Here is a 24,857-nt window from a genome sequence, read left to right as displayed (position 1 = left end):
TAGTATCATATTATACCAAAGATAAGGCTCCTGTCCTCACAGAATATGGATCACTGGTAATCAATCATTAACCTAGTGAATGTCATAATATATTGGGGAATATATTGGAAAACTAACAAATTTCTCTGGACATCATTTATCTTGCCGTTCTGAGAGACTTGTAGATCTAGATGAGATTAGTTTGGAAAAGGTGTCTTGTTTAGTCCAGAAAATCTTCAGAGTCCAATATAGTTCTGGGCTAATCAGAGACTAAAGAACCTTTATAAAGTTCTTTTTTTTTTTTTTTAAGATTTTTGGATGTGGACCATTTTTCAAGTTTTTATTGAATTTTTTACAATATTGTTTCTGTTTTATGTTTTGGTTTTTTTGGCCCCAAGGCATGTGGGATCCTAGCTTCCCAACCAGGGAACAAACTCACACCACCGGCACTGGTAAGCGAAGTCTCAACCACTGGGCCACCAGGGAAGTCCCTATAAGGTTCTTATAAAGAAGTAGGCTTGGAAATCAAGCAGTCTTACTTTGAATTAGCATGTTTTAGTCAAAGGTATGGAATCAATGATCAAGTATCAGTTAGGAATTTCTGTAATGCCCTCCAATGCCAAGTGACCACTAATATTCTATTTCCTCCTATGATGAATCCTTGACGAGAGGCAGAAGGCATAAAGAATATTGCCAGCTATAAAATAAATTGCACTCCAATGTCTATGATCGCTAAAGATAAATCTTTTTTTTTAATATAAGAAACTCACTGAATCAAATGAATGCTAATTAAAGCAAATGTAGTGTACGTAAAACTGAGGTAAGAAACCTTTAATTATGCAGGAAATCTGTGGAAGGATTAATCATTTTAAGAGAAGAATCATTTTTCCAGTAGCCCCACTGCTATGAATGATATCTTCATGAGCCTGGGCCACCTTCTCCAATGGATACTGGGGACCTATTACTGGTCTCAACCAACCAATTTCCATTCCAGCTTGAAGAGCTGCTGCAAACTGCTGAAATTCCTCCTGAGGAAAAGAAAAAGTTTTTTCAGTAGAGGAACACATGACTTAATTTTCAGAAGCATTAAAATTTTTCAGAATCTAAGACAAAAAACATTAAGAATTTCTCACAAATACGTAGCTTTTGTCAACTTGTCCAGAACTACAAAAAAAGTAGTTCTCTATAGGTTAACCATTAGTGCAATTTGTCTGTGGCGGTCTCAGTTTACAAAATACCTATCGTCCTGAAGTAATTAGTAATTGTGAATAGTATCTCCTTTCTCTTTCATAAGTGCCTTGGCTTGGAAAATAAAATTATACTGTCACCCTATCTTCTAAGGATTATCTTCTAGGGATGTTATCTTCTAGGGATTAATCCTTAACCCACTTAGATAACTAACTTTAACATCTACTTAAATTTTCAGTCTGCCTGACTAGACAACTTATATCAATGTTTAAGGTACCCAAATCAGAGTCACTTCTTTTCCTACCTTGGTGGATGAATGGAGAGCAACTCCTATTATGCTAGATTCCTTTGCCATGGTGTCCCGTGGGTTTATTTCAATAGGACCCCTGCTGCCAACAACCTAGTATGAAAAACAGCATGTCTATAGTTAAAGATGACTGCAAAACAGAGTTAAATTACGATAAAACTACAATGTGGTAAAAAAAAAATGAAATACTTACTATTACTCGTCCTCCATGTGACAAAAGATTCAAATCGTTGCTAAGATTTACATTAGCTAGCATTTCAATAATCACATCAACTCCTTTTTCACCAATAGATTTCTATATAAAAGAATGCAGAGTAGATTAGGAAAAATAACTGTTATCATAGTCCCATATATTACAGAACTGTGTTTCAAATGACATAAGATGCTATATTTTAAAGGCTAATAATGCAAATTTTAAGATAATGTAATTATATAGTGATGCTGTAATTCCAAGGTACTAGCTACAACATCTAAAATGATAAAGGTCTGTATTAAATAAATTGCTATAATGAAATAAAATTTGTCCAAAATTTTCAGGCACTTAGACTCAACTTGACTATAAAGTACTTTTTCCTTAGCTGAAAATTTTCTATCTTCAAAATGTACTTCAATAGAGAAAGAAGGAACAAATCAAAAATCCAAAACTGGACATTGGGTTTCCCGTTTTTATTAAAAAACAGAAAACAAAAGAAAAAATCACTGGCTGTTTGCTGTTGCAGGATTTTGTGTGTGTGTGCATTCAGTTTTGTTCTAAGTGGTCTACAATCAGCTTGGCAGACTATTTCTTTTCCTTTGGGCTCTCAGATGTCGGTTCCCAGCATCTAAAACTGGATCTTAAATAAGCTATACATATCTACCTTATATTCATTTATTTTAACAAAAAAATGAATACCTGTGTCAGGCACTGTGAGAGGTACTAGAAATGCCAAGATGGACATAAAGAGCTCAAAACAAAGTGAGGAAGATGGAAAACACTACAATCTTCACTGTGATGTGATGGGCTAAGTACTATATTAGCAGAAATAAACCACAGGTTATGGAGGGAATAAAAGTTACAACTCTGATCACATGTAAAGGTCAGAGAAAATTCCACAGAGGTGATGACCTGGGCCCTGAGGGATGAGTAGGAGTTCCTTAAGTAAAACAGAAGGAAGAGGGCGCAAGAGGAAGTTAGACATGAGGCAGTCGGTCTGGACAAAAGAAACAGAAAAGCAAAGATGTAGGGACTAAGAGTACAGGTTGGAACTGGAAAGTGGCCCAGCAGACCTGGAGAACGTATCTGGGAAAGAGATGGGGGTGGGGGAAGAGGTGGGAGACAAGAAATTGCAAATTGGTTCAGACTGTGAAAACACATCAAATGCACGTTAAAAGATTTGGACTTTTGGGGGGCAGGTTAATTAATTCTTATGCCAGACACTGTTTTAGGCACTGAAGGTACAGCAGGGAACAAGAAAGACAAAAATTCCTATTCTCATGGAGCTCTCATTTCAGTTATTTCTGAAGACTTTTTTCTTTCTTTCTTCCTTTTTTTAAACAGAGAACCAAATAATGCTGGAGACAGTAGAGAAGGCAGAGGGGAGATTAGCTCAGCTGGGAATAATAGTCAAGGCTGAAGAAGATGAGGACTAAACTAAGTCACAAGGATGAATGGAAAAGAGAAACAGAGACATATATGAAAGGCATGTCAGAGATGACACTGATAGATGAGGTGACCAATTTGATGGGTAGGAGGGAGAATGGTGATTAAACAACAGGGACAGGAAATGAAATGTGGGTTTCTGTCCTGAGGGACCAGATGAGTGTCAATATCTAGTAGGCTGATGGCATGAAGGAATGAAACAGGCCAGAGGTAGTGTTGGAAACCAGCAGTATAAGGGTGTGTATGAGATGAATCAGGATGGAGGTGCAGCACCAGAGAAGATTAGAGAGCAAGGGGAAAGACCTAAGGAATACCAACATTTAAGTAAAATGAAGAGAAGGGAGACTGAAAATGAAGTCGGAGAAGTAAGAAGAGAGCCAGCTTCTAGAAGGTGTGGTCAGGGTCAGACAGGATGAGGACTGAGTCAAGAGCAGCTGCCTGGTAACTAGGCGCTTACCAGCACCCCTGACAAGCCGTGTAAGTAGCTGGGGTGGAAGCAAAACTGCAGTGGGAGGTAAGGAAGTAAGAGCAGTAAGTACCCCTGACTTTTTCAAGAAATGTGGTGGTAAAGGAGGGGGAGGAGGAGATAAAAGGTTAAGAGAAAGTTTTTGGAGAATGAGAGAGACTTAAGCAGAAGGAACCAGTAGAAGAGACGGAATTTGACTGCAAAACAAAAACATATTCTTAAAATAACTGACAATTTTTCATCTCTGATACTGGTATCATGAGTGCATACTCAATCAATTTTAGGTTCCCTCAACATATAACAAAGGAGTGCCTTTACTCAGTTTTTTGGCAAGATGATTTAGTGGTAATAAACTCTCGGTCATATTTTTCCTCAGTTTGTAATGACCTTGTTTACACAGTAATCAGTACCTGGAATATACCAATTCTTTCTCAACATGAGCAAGTAGTTTGGGGATTAGCAAAGTAATAGGTGTTTAGTAAACTGCTACTATAGCACAAATGGAGAACTTCAGAATCTGTTTGAATTCTGTTGCAGCAATGGAATGGATGCAATAATAACTAAATTCTATCTCGCGCTTTGGATGAGGTAGTGCTCACTCCTCTAAAGTATCCAGTAAACAAATAAACTTTACTCCCTAGGCTAAACAGATCCACTTTTTAATCAGTGGATAACTTCTCTTCTATGGAAAATATACACCAACAGAAATTATATTAAGACTACCTTTTTGTGGCCAGAGGTGGGGTGGAGGTGGGGGACGGGTGACAGGGGTAAAGGTGGGATCAGAAGGTACAAACTTCCAGTTGTAAAATAGGTAAGTCATGGGGGTGTAATGCATAGCACGGTGCCTACAGTTAATAACACTGTATTATATATTTGAAAGTTGCTAAGAGAGTAGATCTTAAAAGTTCTCATCACAAGAAAAAAAATTTTATAGTTGTGTATGGGGACAGATGTTAACTAGACTTGTTATGGTGATCATTTCACAATATTCACAATATATATTAAAAAAAAAAAAAAACCTGCCTCACAGCTGCAAATACAAAGCTGTGGCTTTACTTAAAATGTGATTTGCATTAAAGAGTACCAGTTTTTATAGCTATAAGCCTCTAGAGAGTCTATATTTTACTTAGTAAAAATAAACAAGACAGAAATGATAGTGAAGGTTTGAAAACTAGACATCTCTGTTAAACTAATTAAATCTTTAAAACACACATAAGCAAAACAAACAACTTTAAGAGAGTAGTTGATAAAAGAACTTACAAAAAAAATGTTGTCTCCCATGAAACAAAATTTTACTTTTATAAAATTATAGAACAATTTTACCTTAATTTTATCAATGTAATTAGCTTCTTTGTGATTAAACACTTCGTGGGCTCCATTTTGCAAAACAATCTTTTGTCCTTCCTCAGTACCAGCTGTGCCCAAAACCTTTAAGCCATAAGCTCTAGCAATTTGGCATGCTGCTATTCCAACCTGAAAAACAAAATATGGCCCAACATTTTAGATTCTTTGCATCCCTGCAAACATTTATTAAATACATATAATGAACTTTAGGTTCTTCTAGGTTCTAGCTATTGTTAAGAAGTTTAAGAGCCTAAACAAAGAAATAAGAACAACAGCTAACTATTACTGAGCATTTATAATATGCCAGGTATTACACTCAATACTTTCTATGTATTGCTTCATTTCATCCTCACAAGAAGCCTATGAAGTAGATATTGTTATTGTCCCTGGCCCACAGATGAGAAAATTGAAGCTTATATATATGGAAACAGGAGCTGGACCAAATCAGATTGCAGAGCTTGAGTTTGTAACCACTGCACAAAATGTTCATTTAGCATCTGCTTTGTGCAAAAGATACAGGGTTTAAAGATGATGAAAATGTGCTCACTGACTTTATACTTTAATTGTACATATAAAATATTACATAACAAAGGTAAGGCCTCTACCACTTAAGTGGAGGAGACAGGTACATACATGAGCAAATTAACTTATTCACTAATATGATGAATGTTTATTATTTATTATGTGCAAGACATGATTCTTCATGCAAGAAATTTATGTTCTAAGGTAGGGGGAAGATAATAAACACATGAAAAAATAAATGAATAAAGTAAATTCAGAAAATGAAAAGTACTTGAAAAAAATAAAACAGCCTATTGGATTATAAAGAGATAGGGAAAGGGGCCAGTTAGGTCATCAGGAAAGGCTGCTCTGAAGAGGTGAGACCTGAATGAAGTGAGCGATAAGCACGTGACAGTCAGGGAAGCCTGCTGGAGATGTTGTAGGCAGAATGGTCATGGTTGAACCAGGAATAAGCTTGGGGCCTTCAAAGGTCAGAAAGAGGGTCAATGTGGGACTTCCCTGGTGGCTCAGTGGTTGGGAATCCGCCTGCCAATGCAGGGGACACAGGTTTGATCCCTCGCCGGGGAAGATCCCACATGCCCCGGAGCGGCTAGACTCGTGTGCCACAACTGCTGAGCCTGCGCTCTGGAGCCCGCTGGCCACAACTACTGAGGCCCGCATGCCTGAAGCCCGTGATCTGCAATGGGAGAGGCCGACGTGGTGAGCGGCCCGCGTGCCGCAATGAGGAGTGGCCCCCGATCCCTGCAACTAGGGAAAGCCCACGTGCAGTGGCAAAGGCCTAATGCAGCCAAAAATAATAAATAAATAAATAAATTTAATAAAAAAAAAAAAAAATGAAAGAGGGTCAATGTGGCTTGAGGGTGGGACATGTGGGACAGCAGAAGATGAGGCCAGAGGGGCACAGAAAAGCCAAGGCACACAGGGCCTTGGAGGTAAAGGCTTTGGATTACATTTAAGAGCCATGCAGAACTACTGGAGAGTTTAAGCAGGAGAGGGATATGATCCAAATTAGGCTTTTAAAAGAAATTCCAATTATATGAGAGGCAAAAGGAAGGTAGGGGGAAATGGGAGTAGGAAGACCAGGCCTTCCTTATAGATTGAAGGTGGAAGGTGAGGAAAAGAGAAAAATTAAGGATGTCTCCCAGGTCTTTGGCCAGATTAACTGGGTAGATTGACTGGGATAAGGAAGATTAGAGAGGATCAAGTTAGTGAAAGCATTAAGAATTCACTTTGAACATGCTGAGCTGTATATTGCTCACCTAACTGAAGATGTAAAGTCATCAGCTGAATATGGGTATGGGCTAACAAGAATTCAGAAATGGAAACATAAATTTGAGATTCATCAGTTTAAAGCCACGGGACTTGATGAAATCACTAGAGCACTAGATAAATGTGCTTAGTATACAGGAGAAATAAAATTATTTTAGGAATATAGATAAAAGCAATTATTTAAATTGCAATACTAGGAAATACGTTTGATCACATGCCAAATGAATGGCACAGATAAGGGTCCCATACATTTAGAGCAAGCTTTCTCAAACTTGGCACTATTGGGCCGGGTAACTCTTTGCAGTGGGGACTATGCTGTGCAGTGAAGGATGTTTAGCAGCATGCCTAGCTTCTATCCACTGGATGCCAGACCCCTCTACCCAGTTGTAACAACCAAAAATGTCCCCAGACACTGCCAAATGTCCCCAAGGAGGAGAAGAGATGATACAAAATCACCCCTTATTGATAACCACTGGTTTAAAGGAAGGTAAAATGATTATAGATTAGGCATGATAGAAAAGAATTAAGGTGAAAAATGATGATAGAAACTAATTAAAATTGTAACAGAATCACAGACTCCCAGGCCTGAAATAGACCTTAAAGATTGTATGGCATATGGGAATGATGAGCCTGAACCCACTTGGGTTATGGTGAGGATCTGTTTGATTTCACCAAAACAAACACTGGGAGCTCACTGTCTACTGAGTGCAACAGACATTCAATTCCATGAAATAACAATACACTATGTGGTTAGCATGACTGATTTTTGCTACTTTAATTTTCAATTAAAAAGACAGGGGGCTTCTAAGAAAACCACATTTCAACCTAAGAGTTAATGTAAATATACCTCCTTATGCTCTAACTACTTCAAAGGGGCACTCAGTAGCTATTTTAAAGGTGCTGTTTATTCTATTCTTGTCAACAATTATACTAACAATATTCCTTCAATAGATCATATATCATGATGTATCAACTATTTTTTCTTCTATTTATTTTGCTGACGCTAAAATAGGGCACTCCCCACCAACATATCGGAATAATAGCTGTGTTCATACATTCTACACCATTTTAAATACACAACATAATCCCAAAGGAATTTGATTTAAATGAGGACAGAAAGTACAAACAGAAGCAAGACAAAACCCAGCACTGTTTCCCTCTGATAGGGCAGGGAGGATCAGAAGTGCTTCACACACCAGGTCACCAGCCTATCCCCGCCAGCCAAGGATTTAACAAACTCAGCCAGCACAGGGAACAGTGCGGATTCTGCCTTTTTAAAAAAAATCATGGTGAAGCAACCTGGCTTTTTACAAGAGAGTAAAGGGAATAAAAAGAGATTTTCTTTAAACTCTTCTCTCCCCTTCCTACTGAAATCTCTCCCTTTGATACAGAGCACAAGGTTAGCTCTCTGAAAGCCAAAGCAATTTAAATACATGAATGTTTGACAGATCCTTTAGTTATTTAGGGTTAAATTTAATTTAACCCCCAAATAGCCTCTTCGCTGAAGCTAAACAATGGGCGTTTTTGGACAAGGTATATCTGTCATATTTTCTCAAGCCCCAGAAAGACAATCTTGGTGTTTTTTAGTAAATAGTCTGATCCGTGAAATCCTTCAGAATTAATCTATTGAAGGTACACAGGAAGCTGGGTGTGAAACCTGGTGATACGTTCACATTAACAGATAATGCAGAGGTCTGAATTCTCTGTTTGTATTATCTGGCCATGTTTAGAGGTAAATTCACATTTTCAGGATGCCTCTCATTATTCTGGGAACAATGTGCCATTAACAGGTTACTTCTTTCCATCTACTCTCTGGAATACACAGTGCCCTGAAAGGGTTAAGCAGCTTCCTCAAGGTGAACCATCCAGCCCCAGGCCCTGTATTTTAAAAATGCGAAATCCTGTCTCCAAAATTTCTAAAGCCTTTACGTGCAGGATAGAGGTCATGTGGATTTCTTGTTAAATTCCAACCTCAGAGCTCTAACTTTTCCTCTAAGCTCCTCGGAGGCAGATCGACAGCCAGTTTCTTGAAGAGGTTTCTGACAGCCTTGCGTTGCATGATTTCACTGCAGGGCTGATTTTATAAGTTCTGAGTCCCCCTCCCCTGCAGCCCCATTAGCATTTTAAGCCATGGGTTGTGGTGTGAGGGACACAGCTGTATACTATGTACCCCACGAATGTCATCAAAGCGCAGCAGGCCAGGAGGAAGGGAGCTAGAAAGGACAAAGACTCACAGTGTGGCTTTGCAGTGCTGTCTGGGGCAACAGCGGTAAAGCTTTAATGAGCCTTAATTTCCTTATCTAAGGGAATGTAGAATTTACATTAACCTTAAAGAACTGTTTAAAATTCTAAATAAATATTCTTGTAACATTCACTACTTGAAGAGAAAAACAAAGCCGGCTTATCTAGGTCCATACCCAACACAGGTGGAAAACCTAATGCATACATTTTTGACCTGGTAATCTACTGAATTTATTAACCAAGAAATGCTAAACTAATGACAGGGAATCACCTTCAGAAGACGGAATTTAAAGAAGCCTCGCTACAAAAAGAAAAAAAGCACCCTTGACTATATTTACAAATTTGGCTTTTAAAAACAACTTAAAGAAATACAACGTGAAACGCACAAACGTAAGCTCTTTTAAAAATAAACTTAAAGAACAAATACTTACCCCTCCACTAGCCCCATGAACCAGAACAGTTTCTCCAGCTTTCACACGGGCACTGAAAAAGAAAGTATAGCTTCATCACCTTACTCTGGAGCTAATTAGGCTCAATGCTTGTCATAATTCTTAAGAGAACTCTACCCTCAGTTCAACTAGCACTTACCCAAAGAGGAAACTCATCATGATATATAACCCAAGATATTCTCCAAGCTCCACAGGATCAAACAATGGTTCTTCAGAGCCACAGATAAAAGTAAACCTTCAATTCACTTATTCATTCAACAAATGTTTATTGGAAGTCAATCACATGCCAGTCACCGTTGGGATGCCGGGATCACGTTATTGGGCTACCTTCTCAGAGGCCTTGTTGGTGTGTTAAGTGAAATTGCTTCACCTAGAGGAACTGGAGTCCGCCATTCAGTCCCACAGAAAGTGTCGCAAAACAGGGTCGTTACAGCTCAGTCTTTATTCCACGGTAAACACAGAGTAATACCCAAGTAAACATAGCAGCTACTGCCTTCCTTCTCCATGCCTTTGAACATCTGGCTGCACAGCCTCTAAGCCCTCGCTTCAGGAAGCAATGCTGAGTCAGCGATGGTAAGAGAGTACGAAACACAATAAATCCTGTCGCACAGGTTCCCCTGTCAGCCCCTAAAATGTCCAGACCCTCTGGTGAAATGACATATTCTTTTTACTTCTGGTTCATACCACTGTTTTTCTATTACACTGAAAACATGGAACGTGCAGCAAGACAAAGAGGGATGCCTTATCATTTCAGATGGCCAAGTGCTGATGTCACAAGCCAGCAACCAATGCGTGATCCAGGTCTGACGCCCAGCAAGGGTCCTTTACTCACCAGGACAATAGGGCGTGGCCACCCCGTACAGACATTATGTTCAAGCTGGGAGTGAGAGCACAGTAACCTGGAGTCCTGCTCAAGCCCCCGTGCCAACAGCTGACAAATGACAACTGCGTCAGTAAATGAAGTTTCTCCAACATGCTTGCTTGGAGATGAGGGGTTGAGGGCAGTGAGTTAAACTGAGGGTTTGCAATGATAAACTGAGATAGGTATTACCAAAACATTTAAAAAAGTAAAATACAAATGTAAGGGAATAGGATCACTAATGTTATGCTAGGGGTCATGAAATACTTCCCAATGATTTTTTTTAAATCTTATAAACAACTCCTCACACACTAAGCACATCCTCCTAAACCTCTGGGCCTGCAGTGGGTGGAGAAAAAGCTGGCTAACCCTCTCCTGGATCCCCATGGCTACGATCCATCTATCCTTGTGTAGGATCACTGTGATGGTTAATTTTATGTGTCAGTTTGGCTGGGCCATGGTGCCAGATATGAGTCAAACATTCTGGATGTTTCTGTGAAGGTGCTTTTTTGGATGAGATTAACATTTAAGTCAGTAGTCTTTGAATAAAGCAGATTATCTTCCATAATGTGGATGGGCTTCGCCCATTCAGTTGAAGGCCTTAATGGAACAAAGACAGACTTCTCCCAGAGCAAGAAGGGATTCTGTCAGCAGACTGCCTTTGGATTTGAACTGCTACTCTTATCGGGCTCTAGAGCTTGCCAGCCTCCCCATCAGATTTTAGACTCACCAAGCCTCCACAAGTCAATCTATCAATATATACATTCTGTTGGTTCTGCTTCTCTGGAGAACCCTAACTAACAGTCCTCTGTCCCTGGGGCCCACGGCAGGCCTGAAGCATGTGGCCTGGCCTTCTGTGCTGCTGTAGCACCCCATCGCAGTTACTGAAGGCTAGGACCTGGCACATAGGCTTCCTCCTCCACCCCCAATCCAGCCCCAATCTGGGAGATTTCAACATTCACGGGAGGAAACCCGCAAATCACAATTCCTGAATTCTCCTCTGCTTTTACCACTCTCTCCCTACACCTGGTAGCCACCCCTAACCATTCTACCTGAGGAATATGAGACACTAACAAGCAATATTAACCTCCTATCCTGATTCTGTAAGCCCATACTCTCTCACAACTTCTTCAGCTTCACAGATCGCTGTCTCTCAATTGCTCCTTTTCTGCCCTCTTGCTGCTCCTGGCCTCACTTCCCTCCCTAGTCAGCCTGGACCCCATGGTACATTGCCCCAACTTCTCTCTGTCTTCCTCCTTCAACGTCTCACCTCCCTGCCCACCAACTTTCCATAATTACACTACCTCCTCCAAGCTTTACAGATGAGTTCTCCTTTCGACCTGAAGCCAATCTCTCTATCTCTGTCCTAAGTCGTCTCCTTGCCCTGCTCAGGATCTTGTTCCATCTGCCACTCCGCCCTCTCTTCCAAGCCTTCCATCTCTCCCTCTCTGACAGATCCTTTCTCAGCTACAAACATGTCCAAGTCCTGTCCATCCTTAAAAAAAACCTTTTGTTCCCACACTCTCCTCAAGTACTCTTCTACCCCTTCCTGCCTGTCTCCCCCACTTTTTAAGAGTAGTCTCCATTCAAGAATCGATTTTTTTTTCCCTTCCTCAACCCACTCAATCAAGCTTCTGTCCACCACTCTACTGAAAATGAACTGACGAAAGCCACCGATGACCTCCTAATTGCTAAGCCCGGCTGGTATTTTTTCCCAAATAGCCCTCACTGCTGCATTTGACAACTAGCTTACCTCCTTGTTAGCAACATCAACTACTACCCCTAACACTACCCACACTGACTGTACTACTCGCATACTAAGAGCTTTACATGCACTAATTACCTCATTTAATTCTCAGCACACCCCATGAGGTACGTGCTATTATTATCATCCATGTTTTTCAAGTCAGTAAACTACAGTTGAGACAGGAAAGCAACTTGACCAGTAGTAGGTGGAGACAATGCTATAACCTAGGTATTCCTGTCTTCAACACCTACGAGCTTAACAGATGTTTAACAGACATGGTGACTCTGGACTCTCTTGCCCTTGGGATACACTCCCTTTGGTTCCCTTAGGACTCTGTTCCCTACGTTTGACCACACTCTTCAATGTTAATGCTCACTAAGATTCTAGTCTCACTCCACTGTTCTTCTCACTCCCTGAGGGATTTCAATGACTTTCATTTTGCCAGCTCTCACCACATGCTGACAGCCCCAAATTTATACCTCCAAGCTTCAAGCTTCAGACTCTTTCATCCGACAGACTGCTGGACTTCTCCATGACGATGTCTGTCTTAGTTTCACATTCAAAACTGAACTCAGTTTCCCTTTGAAACTTTTTCCTCCTTCTCTTTGTCAAAGTAAACATCACCCAAGTTTAAAGCTGTAAGTATTCTTAAGCTCTTTCTCTCCCTCATTCTCCACATGCAGTCACCAAATATTTCTGATTTTACCCCCTAAACAGTTGTCCTTTCCTCTCCATCTCTACCACGACCCTTGCTCTAGCCCTTAAGTATTGTTCCTAGAGGGTACTTCTATAAGACCCTCCCATCTCTTTCTCCATTCCTGTCATCAAATCCATCCTTCGCATAGCAAATAGGTGATCTTATTGAAACACAAATATGACAATATCACTCTCCTGAAAAAACCACTGTATGACCCCCCCCAATCCCTTACGGAACAATGTGTGAGCGCTATAATCTAGCTTTTTATTGTCTGAATCCCGCCTATTTGATAATGGCAGCTAACATTTATTGAGAGATTACTATGTCCCAACCTTATTCTTCAGCACTCTTTGCCTTGAAATCTTCTATCTAACAAAAGCAAACTGCTATAGCTCTTTCTCCCCAGATACCATGATGTTTGCCCCCCCACACCAACTATTCCCATTGTCTAGGATGCGCTCCCCACTCCCAGCTACCCTTCCCCAGGATAAGTCCCTCTGATCCTTTTCAAATACCTAGAGAATTTAATTACAATATAGATTCTCAGGTATCATCCATGGAAACTGACCAGTGGGTCTAGGGTACAGCCCTTTTAAGTTGCAGCAATTAGTTTCTGGAGCTGGATAACAAGATTTTTGAACCATGGCTTTAAAATAATCCAAGTCTTACATCTTGCCACGAAGCCCTAGCTCATCACCATAGGCACATCCCTTGTGATCCCATAGATACCTATGCACATCTCTACCACTGCCCTTTCTACATTATACATCAATATTATTACTCTTACTCCCTTACTCCCTCCCTTACTAGACTGTGAGCATGTCGAAGACAAAGACAGTGTTTTGCTCTTCTTTTTTTTCTTCAGTGATTAGAATAGTCTCCCAAATTAGCAGTTTCTACTCCATAAATCTTAATGGGAACCAAATGGGAACCAAAAATGACCGACGGTGGACGGGTGGTAGGAAGCATAAATTATATATTATCCTCCTCCAGTTAATGTTGCCCTCCTCTAGTGCTGATTATAAAGCTGACAGAGGGTGTTATTACCTGTGAAGCAGAGCTCGAAAAGCAGTAAAATACGGGATCCCGATGGCAGCTCCTTGTTTAAAGTCCAGTTTTTCTGGCAGTGTGTGAACAGTGTGATCGGCTGCCAGAGCATATTCTGCGTAGCCCCCAGAGATTGTGCTTGTAGTGAAAACCCTGTCACCTTTCTGGGGAAAGCAATAAATTAATAAATGCTTTAGGGATTAAAAATGATGTCAAAATGGGTACGATCCTTTATAATGCAACCTTTATAACAAGAAATAAATGAGTATTTATAAACTGTTTTCTACATCCTAAGGTCTCATAAAAATAACTTCAAAATACCGAACATTTTTAAATGTTCTATTAATGGGAACTAGTAAGAAGTAAAATCAAGGGAAATAGGAAAAATAAAAGAAAGAATGTCCAGCATGGTCTAATAATAATGATGATAACTAACCTTTATTGAGAGCTTGCTGTGCTAGGCACTGCATTAAGTGTCTAATGAGTATTATCTAATTTGATCTTCATGACAGCCCATGAGGAAAGTACTTTCATTATCTCCCTTTAGATAATCCCACTACACAGATGAGGAAATTGAGGCACATACAAGTTCAGTAATTAGCTCAGATCAAGCAGTTAGTAAATGGCAGTTAATATAAAACTTTTTTTTTCTTTTTTTGGTCCAAAATACTAGGGAGAAGAAACAAATAAAATGTAAGGTTTCTTCCACACACCAAACACCTGTTCTAAATCTTTTCCATAGATTTGTTTCTGTATTTCCCCCATTTTTCATGCATACACCAAAAAGCGGGCAACTCTGCCTGGATCCTGAACAGCAAAGATGAGCCAGGACAGATGTTTTCACCTGTCACAGCACTAGAAACATAAAAACTCTCAATAAACAAACGTCTGCTGGGTCCTTGCTACTGGAAAGCAGATGCATGACTGAGGGTAAGGTAAGGCACCACACAAGCACTACAGGCCTGCCCAAAGTAACCTGCACACTAGGGAAATTAGACTGCTCAGTACAAGCACCTCTCCTAACTCCTATTTCTTCTTTTTCTCCATAATACATGGAAATCTTATAAGATTTCTTTTTAATTGAGCATGAAATAGGCAACAGAGTTGTTGCCACCTATGTAGGATTACAGATTCAAGAATAAATATATATGAGAGTGTACACACACACACACAATAGTTTACAAAGATACAGGAAAATAAAAAACACCTGTAGAAAATATTTTTCATGTTGTTATGCAGGTCAGCGTAAAACCAAACTTAGTGGCCAAGTTTGAGAAAGAACGGTCTTCCATTCCTTTCAGTAATATAAGAGTACACTGTACAATGATGAAAATCATTATCATTTTTTGCCTCTTCTCATTATTGCCCCCTTGCAACACACACACCCAAGATAAAGTAAGAGAATACAGTTTTTCATAATCTATTTCACAGGTCTATTAAAGAACTAGCCTCAACAATCTCAATGTAGTAGAGAGAATATGAACATTAGAGTCTGCCATAGCTACATTCAAATCCCGGCTCAGTCATTTATTAGCTGAATTCTATGTCAGCTATGAATTACAATAAAAGCTAACTCCTATTTCTTAAAGAGAATAAAAAAGGAAATATTCCTTGGAATAAGCAAAACAGTAAGGCAATAATTCTCAATATACTTAAATTTGCCCTATAATAAAGCACTATGTGGTGAGGTAGAGATAAAAAAGGTACAAAAGGCATCTAGGAGTCAAAGACAAGCATCACTGCTTAACAGTGTCGCCTGCAAATGGTCAAGTATGACTAATTTAAGATTAATTCTGTTTTTACAGCTTAAAAACACATTGCATTGATTTCAATATCAAACCTGTTCTGAGAATCCACTATGGAAAGTAGTACTTCAAGTTCTGTGATGGATATTAATAGCAAGACACTCTCCCTAATCTCAAGCTTCTTAAATGCTAGGAAGAGGAAAAAAAAGGATAGAAATAATTACAAAGCAAGGCAAATATGATGGGCCATCAAAGATAGGTACAAGAAAAAGAAAGGAATTATTTCTAAGTTGAAGGACTCAAGAACAGCTTCACTGAGAAACTAGTATTTGAGGTAGGCTTTGAAGGACAGAACAAGATCTTGAATTGAAAACCACACCTGGGAAAAGTCATTATGGATGAAGGAAACAAAGTACGTCAAGGAACAGTGGCAGGAATAGGTGCTGAGAAATCATCAGCATTCATTCCCAACGAATAAGTAGTTTAATGTGTGGAATGTAATAGTTTCGGGAGATAAAATGAAAAGAAATGAAAGCTGGAGGGTAAAAGCCCTTGAACCCATGTTTATAAGTTTCAGTTTAGTTCTGCCACGCAGAAGAGCCAATATGAACAAAGACACAGAGATGAAAGAGCATGGGATATGCAGGGAAGAACAAACAGTTATTACTAAAGAATAAACTACAGGGTGAGAAGGAATGGGAGATAAGAATGGAAAAAGATAGGTGGGGGAGAGAGCACGAAACAGTCTTCTTTCATAACATAAGCAGTTCCAGCAGTACCTTGAAATCTACAGAGAATTAATGCAAGAGTTAAAACAGAGATGTATAATAATCATAAGTACATTTTAGCAAATTACTCCTTATAGAGCAAGGATAGATTCTCAGGGGAAGAAGGGAGGGTGGTAAGTTGTACCTATTACAGAATCCAGGTAAAGGACCATGTAAGATAACCGGAACTACACTACAGGCAGTGGGGGGGAAAAGAGGAGAGAGGAAACAGTTCCAGTAAGGGAGAGCTGAGTGAGGGAGAGTGAATGGAGAGGTAAGCCTCAAACCCCAGATGTCACCAAGACAGTCACACGAGACAGCAGCAGATCTGCTGTGAGAAAAGATGAGCTCCCTTTTAGACACAATGAGTAAGAGGTTCCTGGAGGTTGCCGATGTGGGTCCTGTGCCCTGCAACACAACCTTCTGTGATGATGTAAATGCTCTGCATCTGCACTGCCCAACAGGGTAGCCACTAGACACCTGGGTCTATTAAGCATTTGAGTAAATGAACTTTTAATTTTAATTGAATGTGAATTTTAAATAGCCATGTGTGGCCAGTGGCTACTGTACTTGGACAGCACGGGTCCAGAGCTTATTAGAAGATTCTAAGCTAAGGATATCACATGTGATAATGGAAACCAAGGGTGTGTATGAGACCATCATGAGGGAGAAAATATAAAAAGCAGAGTCTAAGTAGGGACGGCGAGCGCTGGGCAACACACCAAGATGTGAGGGGCATGCAGAGAAAAGGGAGCTTGAAAAAGGATGCCCAGAGAGGAAGGGAGAGAGAGGATGTCACAGGAGCTGAAGAAAAAGATTTTTAAGAAAAGTAAGTGGCTGAGAGTGTCAAATGTCACACAGAAGTCAAGAGAGATAATGACATAAAAGGGTCCATTAGCTCCAGCAATATAGAGGCCATTAGTGACATGAGCAAGCATCGTTTCAGTGGAGCGGTGGGGGCAGAAGCCAGAGTGCCACAGGCGGAGGAGTGGAAAGCTGTAGGAATTTGCACGGCTTCCTGGGCCCGGGCCACGTTAATCTTCGCTGTCTCAGTTCAATTTTGGTAAATGTGCTGCCATAGTTGAGCAGGTCAAGGAATCATGAGGAAAGATGAAAGAACATGAATATACTATGTTTTTTATGTCTTTTGGCACATAAATAACGAAAGCCCTGATCATAACATTTTCATTGACTCGGTCACCTTGGTCTGAGTCACAGCTCTAAAAATGTAGAGCTGACCTTGCATTTTTTCATCTTTTACTGATTATTCAAAAGAATTAGCCTTCCCTGTATTCTGTGAAACTAATTTTATAGAAGAAATAAAAAACTATGCTGGCTGTGTATTACCAAGAGTTAGGAAATAGTATAATTTCCTTGCTTCTTTTCTTTCCTTACGTATTTCTGTCAAATCAAAGGATCATAGTTCAATTCTGCGGGGATATGGAAACACAGAAATGACCCAGCACTTATTCCCAACAATCAGACAAGCAAGGTCTCTGGATAAAAGGTAATTTCTTTTTTGACTAGAGGAGTCCCCCAAGTGGCAGAAATTGTGTAATGGGGCCTTTTAAAGACTTAAACACAGATATATTTTACAGCTATGTTAAAATGTTAAAAATATACATACATATTAAGCTAAAATAGAAATAATTAAAAATGTAATACCTTGAAAGCAGATACACTCTCTCCGACAGCTTCTATTATTCCAGCCACATCTAAGCCAGGAGTATAGGGTAGAAGTGGTTTTCTACTGTAAGTACCAGAGCGAATATATGTGTCCACCGGGTTTACACCACATGCTTGGACTTTAATTAGAACCTGCAATAACAATGTACTTTAGTTCAAACAGAGCATTTAGGCATTCATTCAGCATTATGCTAGGACTGTAGTGATTATGGGAGCTATAAAAATGGTGAGGAAAGCCCTGCCTTCAATGAGCTCACGTTACAGTTTTACAAACCAACATATACACACACTATAATATATAAAATAACTAATAAGAACCTGCTGTCTAGCACAAGGAACTCTACTCAGTACTCTGTAACAGCCTATATGGGAAAAGAATGTAAAGAAAAAAGAGAGTGGACATATATATATATATGTATAACTGATTCTCTTTGCTGGATACCTGGAACTAACACTACATTGTAAATCAACTATACTCCAATAAAAATTTAAAAAATAAAATCTGAGTGCACTAATAAAAAGAAAAAAAAATAAGACAGAATGGTTTATGTGCTATATTATAAACACTTGGGAAAACCAGTGGCGGAAATATGAGCGGATGTGTGGCAGAGACCACTATGTGCTCATCAAATCTATTTCCTCCTCCTCCTAGGCAGGTAGGAAGAATATTCCTTCCTGGCTCCTTCACAGTTACGAGTAGCCAAATGGAATGTGAACAAAAGTGATGAGAGCTCCTTTCAGGCCTGGCCCACAAAGACCTTCCTAGGCAATTCACATAGTGTCTCCACCCTTTCACAGCAAACTCAGAAGAAAGGTGTTGAAGGTGGCAGAGCCACATGATGGAAGAAATCCAGGTCCCTAAATCACTTTGGAGGAGAACTCTATCCACCAACATTTTAGAATTGTGAAATTAAGTGAATGAGACACCATTTTCTATTGTTGAACCCTTGACGTTTTGAGGCTACATCAACAATAGAAGCTAATTTTACCTTAACTGATACAGAACGATTACTTCTGATATAGAAGTAAGGAAAGGTCTTACAAAGGAAGTGTATTTGAGCTAGGTCTTAAAGAATGAGTCGAAATTCTTTCAGAATGGGACAAAAAGGCTATTTCAGGTTAAAGGAATAGTATGTGCAAAGACAGAAGGAATGACAGGACCTCTCGGGGAAACCAGATAAAGCTTGTGTTGTTACAGCAGTCTGTTGAGAAGGAATGATAAGAAATAAATCTTTGCCAAATTATGGCCACACTGTAAAAACTCTCATAAAGCTTGCTAAGGAAATTAGACTTGAGAGCCATGGAAGGTGCAATAATAAAAATACACAATTTTTATTGAAAAAGTATATTGTTGAAGTCACCGGAAATGATTAAACTCTGCATTTAAATTTTCTTATATGCGAAAAAGCATGTATGCAGAAGAAAATTATTTTCCCCATGCATAAAACAAAGATCATGACTGAAAGTCTGTAATAGAATAACTTGTTCAAACCTACTTATGACTCCATTCAGAAAAATCCAATTACACAGATGATTCTCAACTTTAAAACTTTTCTTACAAGATGTTATTCCTTTTTATACATTTACTTCACTAGTTAGAATTATGTTAGCCTTGTCAGAGCTTATAGAGGCAAACAGTGTAAACTCTGTCCTAATTCAATGTCTTTATAAAGCATTGTGAGTTTGCTTCTTTCGAACATTAGCTTGATGTGCTAGAGATGCACACTCAGTGTAATTATTGCCTGTTTTTAAGTAATGATTTCCACCTGATGGTCTTTCGGAATTGGTATGGCAACATTCGACTGGAGTTTCAGCACTTCTGGTCCACCAAATTCAAAAACTCTAATAGCTCTCATCAACTTCTGTCCAGTCGCCATGGTGACCTAGATACTAAGGAAAAAAATTAACATATTGTCATATTGTATCTAGGCTATCACTATGTTTTTTCCCCTGGAGGGAGAAGATCAAACAATTTTTCAAACAACAGTTTAAATCATGGGCTTACCACTGATCTCATTTCATGTTTGAGGACCTTTCATCTTACAAATCCTTCAGCTACAAAGCAAAGTACTTCATATTACTTCCTGCAGGGATTCAGTGCCTTCAACAAGGGAATCAAACATACAAACAAAAACATCTGGATAGGTGAAGCATGATACAATATCTTAGGTTTCCTTTGGTGTAAGCTTGGGCTGCAACATCTTGGAATTCTAGGAGCTAATTTAAGTTTTCTTAACATTAGATAAATAGATCTTCTTTTGTTAGATTATGTAATATTTCAAATATAGAAAGAAATATAAAGAATATAATAAACATTTAACTGCCACCCAGCTTTAACAAATCTTAACATTGTAAAAACCTACAACATGTACATGTAACCAAAGCCTCCGGTACCCATCCCCAATCCCATTTCTGTCCCACAGTTTTAAGAGATGACTATTCCCATAAACTCAGTGCTCATCCTTCTCAGGCATGATGTAATACCACTGCCACATGTATTTGCATTGGTAAACAATATGTGCTATTGTTATTGTTTTGCATGTTTTCAAACTTTATTTAGATTGGATCATATTGTACTGAATTCTGAAACTTGCTTTTTCTTCTCAGCATTAAGTTTTTGAGATTTATCAATGTTGAAACACTTAGTTTTATGAAGCTCATTCATCTTTACAAAGAAGAACAAACATTAAAAACTAAAAACACTGCTTTGTATGTAATCTTTTTTAATCATGAGGGTAATTTATAGTTAACCTTTCTCCGCTACCACTGTTAATATTGAAATGAAAACTCAAGAGTTAAAATAAGTTTAGAAAAGGTAAAGAATATTTATATAGAGAATTGGATAACTTTGAAAATCTTATACCTATAGAGATGCAATGAAAGGGCTTTGACTGATCTCCATAATTTTATTTGTGTGCTATGACAATTTCTTGAAATTAACCATATCAAATATCGTTAGACTCTGCCACCACCGGGAACATCTTTGCTAACTTCTGGAATAATCATATTCACCAACCATGAGCCACTGAAACATCAAAAAGAGTTGCAGAAACTAGGGCTTGAGATGAAAGATCTTTACTGTACTGCAGTTCAACACAGGACTCCTCAGAACGGAGCCCATGCTAACTATAAAGTAGCCTTCCACGTGTGAAGGGAATCAAAGCACTTTGATGGTATTAATGGGAAGTTCTTGATATAATTAATCAAAAGTTGTGTCATTTAAAAACCCTTTATTTAAAATGATTTAATATAGTACCTAGCACAGAGGAGAAAGTAAACTCTCCATTGCTAAAAGGCTGTTTAGCAATGACATATCCTGAAGGGCAGCCCTCTTATAAAAAAAAAAAGGGGGGGCAGAAGCAGGCAGAAGCCTCACTGCACTGTAGAGCACCAAGCAGTCCTAGGGTGAGAAGTCCTGTGCAGGGAGCTAGGACCAGGAAAAGGCAGCTCACGCCATACCTACCCAGCAGTCTCACTACCGCATTTCTATTTGGGTCTTCGCTCAAGCTGAGTATTTCTTAGAGAAGAAAGTGAAATATATACATAAAGAAAATAAAACAGAAAAAGAAAAGGTCGCACAGATCAGACTTTTCCACTCTGAAAATAAGAAGATTTTTTTTTTTTTCCTTTTTGTCTTCAGCATGGTGTTGTGGAAAGAGTGTGGGCTGTGGAATCTGACAGTTCTCAGTATGAATCCCAGATCTATCATGAACTAGCTGTGTGGTCTTGGGCAAGGCAGTCACTTTTTTTGAGCTTCTTCATCTGAAAACTTGAGTTCCACTCAGGGTTACTATGCAAGAGACGGCAAGTATCAAGCACAGAACCTGACAAATGTTTACTCCTATACATAGTGATATCACAGTTCCTTTCCCATCTATTTTCTCCTTTCCAATTTCTTATTCGTTAAAATATCTTTGGTTCTATAATTCTATAGTCATCTTTGATTTAATGTGACAATATTTACAGCACTTCTTTGTAAAATCAAGTCCTTAGCCTCAAAGAGTTCACAGTCCAGAGGATCATTTAAACAAAACACTAATACCAAACACTGGTTGTTATTCATTCAACATGTATTTTTTGAACGTTAACTGTAAGCAAGGCACTGTACCAAACTCAGAGAGCACAGAGGGCAAAGAGAACAAGCCCCACCCCTCCCCAGCTCCTGCCCACTCCGCCCTCATCTCCCCCAATGCACGCACATACCACGTTAAGAGGAGTAGCTCTTTTTCCACTTTCAATATCTACCTACTTCCTACCTATTTATTTCTTTCAAGCTCTCGCATCTATCTTTTCATCAACAGACATCACTGGTACCCTCAAAAAGCTGTAGCAGTAATAAAAGCAAAATTACCCTGAAATAGGATCTGTCAAAAATATCTAGCACATACATTTTTTCCCCTCACTTTTGGACATTTGCTAAGTTGGAAGAAAAGAACAAAGGAAGGAGAAGATTCATCCTTAACTCTGGATTTAGAAGACCCCCCTTCTTTGCCCAGTACTACACCTTATCCTATGGAGCTCGTAAGGAAACAGGGCATGACCTTGACAGCTCTGACTTCTACTTTGTTTCTGGAGATCTTACTTCCCACTGAACCTTTGCCACCATGATTGATCAGGCTCCAATCTGCACTCATTGCCTTTGAACCCCCTCAACTACCCACAGGATCCTCATCTGCTTCACAATATAGGTACTATGCTAAAGAAATAATAAAATGACACAACACACTAATAGTAATTACAATCCTTAAACCCTTGCGACACCTGATTTCTTCTAAAAAGCACATCTTTCACACCCATTGATATAATTTTCACAATAGGTAGAAAAGCAACAGTTATTAAAACCACCATTTAATTGTATGCAGAAGTGGAAATAAAATCACCATCCATGTTATGGATGAGAAAACATTCAAAGGGTTAAGAGGCTCACCAGGGTCACACGGAAGCACAGCTGGAACCCAACACCTTAAATATTGTTAGGTGTTTTTTTCCCCTTACTGTAAAATCCTTTTCATCTCACCCTTTGAAATGCTGGCATATAGGACCTTTAATTTCTTAGAGATAGCAGGTAGCATTACATATTTTATGATTAAGGTATCTGCTCTGAGTCTGAAAATTTTCAAATGCCCATAAGTTAAGGGCTCCACTAGAGATACACTGGATATGATTCTATTAGGAAAACTAATAATTTCCCTATCTGTAAAATGGGGCCAACACTCCCTAGCATAGGGTCCTTGTGAAGATGAACTGCAACAGCACATGGTGAGTGCTTCAGAGCACGCTTGACATGCTGTAAGCTCTATTATTCAGAGTAAATCATTTGCAGTCAGCAGCAGGCTTGTCACACTGCTTGTGTATTTTAATTAAGCCTATACTTCAAATAGGTTTTTCTATTTATCAAATATAAACTTTAAAAAACTAGAGCACCTTGGTTTAATGTTGGTTTTACTTTTTACCTCTGAAAGGTTGCCAACCATACTTTGCAAATGGAGGAAATACAGAATTTAAAATTCTTCCTCAAAGAGTGATATTTTCCAAGCTACACTTGAATCCATTTGGTTTAAATGAAAATTAAAGAGATAGGGAAAATGTGGGAAATACATTTTCACACAAAATGAACAGATCAATTCACAAAGCCAAAGCAAAGGCATATCATAAAAGCAAACAGAAAATTTTTAAATAATTCTTAAGTAAGAATTTCTAGCAAGAAAAAAAAACTTGGAAAGAGAATAAAACACTACAAAATGTGCTGCTTTTGATCAAGAATGACTCATGTCAGCATATTATTTTTTATTCTTAACCCAGAAAAAATTTTAACAATTAAAAGTAGCCACAGCAAAGTCTCTTCCTGGCCATGTGACCTTGTCGGGTTACTTCACTGGCCTGGATCTCAGTACCCACTTCTGATAAGAAGGGGTGGAGGAGGAGTTGAATAGATAATTATCCTAAACCCCGCCAGGTATTCTGAGGAAAAGACTGGATGGAGCAGAGCTCGGTGGGATTTACTACTGCTGACCAGACATTCATGGAGCATCCCAGTGGTTTCAGTGGGAATCACACCGCCATTTCTACTAGTTGCGGACCAACAGTCCAAACCTTAGCCTTTCAGTGGTTCAATCATTAACACACCTTTCTTGGTCACTGATATAAGTTTCCTCTAGGAACTGCGTAAATATCCCACGATGTGTTCACAGCGTGTTTTGTTAATTTTCTTTCTTTTGAAAATTCTTCTAGGTGGGAGCCATGGCGGGGGGCGGAGGATGAAAAAAATCTACACATTTCTCTCCAAAAGTAAGACGGCAACTCTGATGGCAAAGCAGGAGGAAAGGCCGGACAGAAAGAGCCCTGGGAAACAGGAGCCTGAAACGAGAAATTGGCTCCTCCGGCTGCCTGTGGCGGGGGGTCACAGCAAACGCGCGCGGCCGCAGGAATCCAGATCCCAGGCCGGGCCGAGGGGAAATCTAGAGGGAGGATAGGCAGGGGGAGCGGGATGCGGGGAGTACCAACGGGCGCCCCGCTGTGGCACCCGAAACGCTCACGCTGCCAGAAAGCAAAGCCGGGCTCTCAGGACCAGCAAGTAAAACTGCCCTGGTGATTTACGGATGACCAACTTGCAGCCCCTGGAGGGGAATAACTTCGGCCACGAACACCTTATTCACTGGTTCTAGGGGAGGACGGAACGCAGGACAGGAGCGCAGCCAAAATCCGGCTCGGTTCCTTTGGGACGAGCGCGGGGGAGTTCAGCAGCCTGAACTAAGGGGGCTTTTTAAACCACTTACCCGGTTCTAGAGTGGGAAATCAAAATCTGTGAGGGATCCCTCAGGTTCCACGGAAAAAAGACACGGGCCGCGTCATCCGCGGCGCTTTCAGGCTCCGCCTAGCCCCGCCCCCAGGGGCGGGCCCGA

General features: G+C 39.6%; 1 protein-coding gene across 3 annotated transcripts; it reads right to left on the bottom strand.

The window, feature by feature from the left end:
• Positions 1-780: 780 nt before the first annotated feature.
• On the bottom strand, positions 781-24,840 carry CRYZ (crystallin zeta). Of its 3 annotated transcripts, none has more exons than XM_089920895.1 (10): positions 24,732-24,827; positions 19,961-20,056; positions 19,722-19,845; positions 17,935-18,087; positions 13,758-13,921; positions 9,390-9,441; positions 4,906-5,055; positions 1,668-1,769; positions 1,472-1,567; positions 781-1,007 (listed from the first exon to the last, which is right to left on the bottom strand). In XM_089920895.1, exons 3-10 carry the CDS (start codon positions 19,830-19,832, stop codon positions 843-845), a joined length of 993 nt encoding a protein of 330 aa, XP_089777021.1. In that variant the 5' UTR covers positions 19,833-19,845; positions 19,961-20,056; positions 24,732-24,827; the 3' UTR covers positions 781-842. The 3 variants fall into 3 exon arrangements, with proteins under 3 accessions (XP_089777021.1, XP_089777024.1, XP_022436787.2); XM_089920898.1 differs by having other exon boundaries at positions 19,961-20,010; XM_022581079.3 differs by lacking the exon at positions 19,961-20,056 and having other exon boundaries at positions 24,732-24,840.
• Between the last annotated feature and the right edge of the window lie 17 nt (positions 24,841-24,857).

Source organism: Delphinapterus leucas, chromosome 1, assembly GCF_059928025.1.
Source record: "Delphinapterus leucas isolate spDelLeu-1000000601 "Yukka" chromosome 1, BTC_Dleu_Yukka2, whole genome shotgun sequence".
NCBI classification, from domain to species: Eukaryota; Metazoa; Chordata; class Mammalia; order Artiodactyla; family Monodontidae; genus Delphinapterus; species Delphinapterus leucas.
This window is presented reverse-complemented; position numbering and strand designations above follow the sequence as displayed.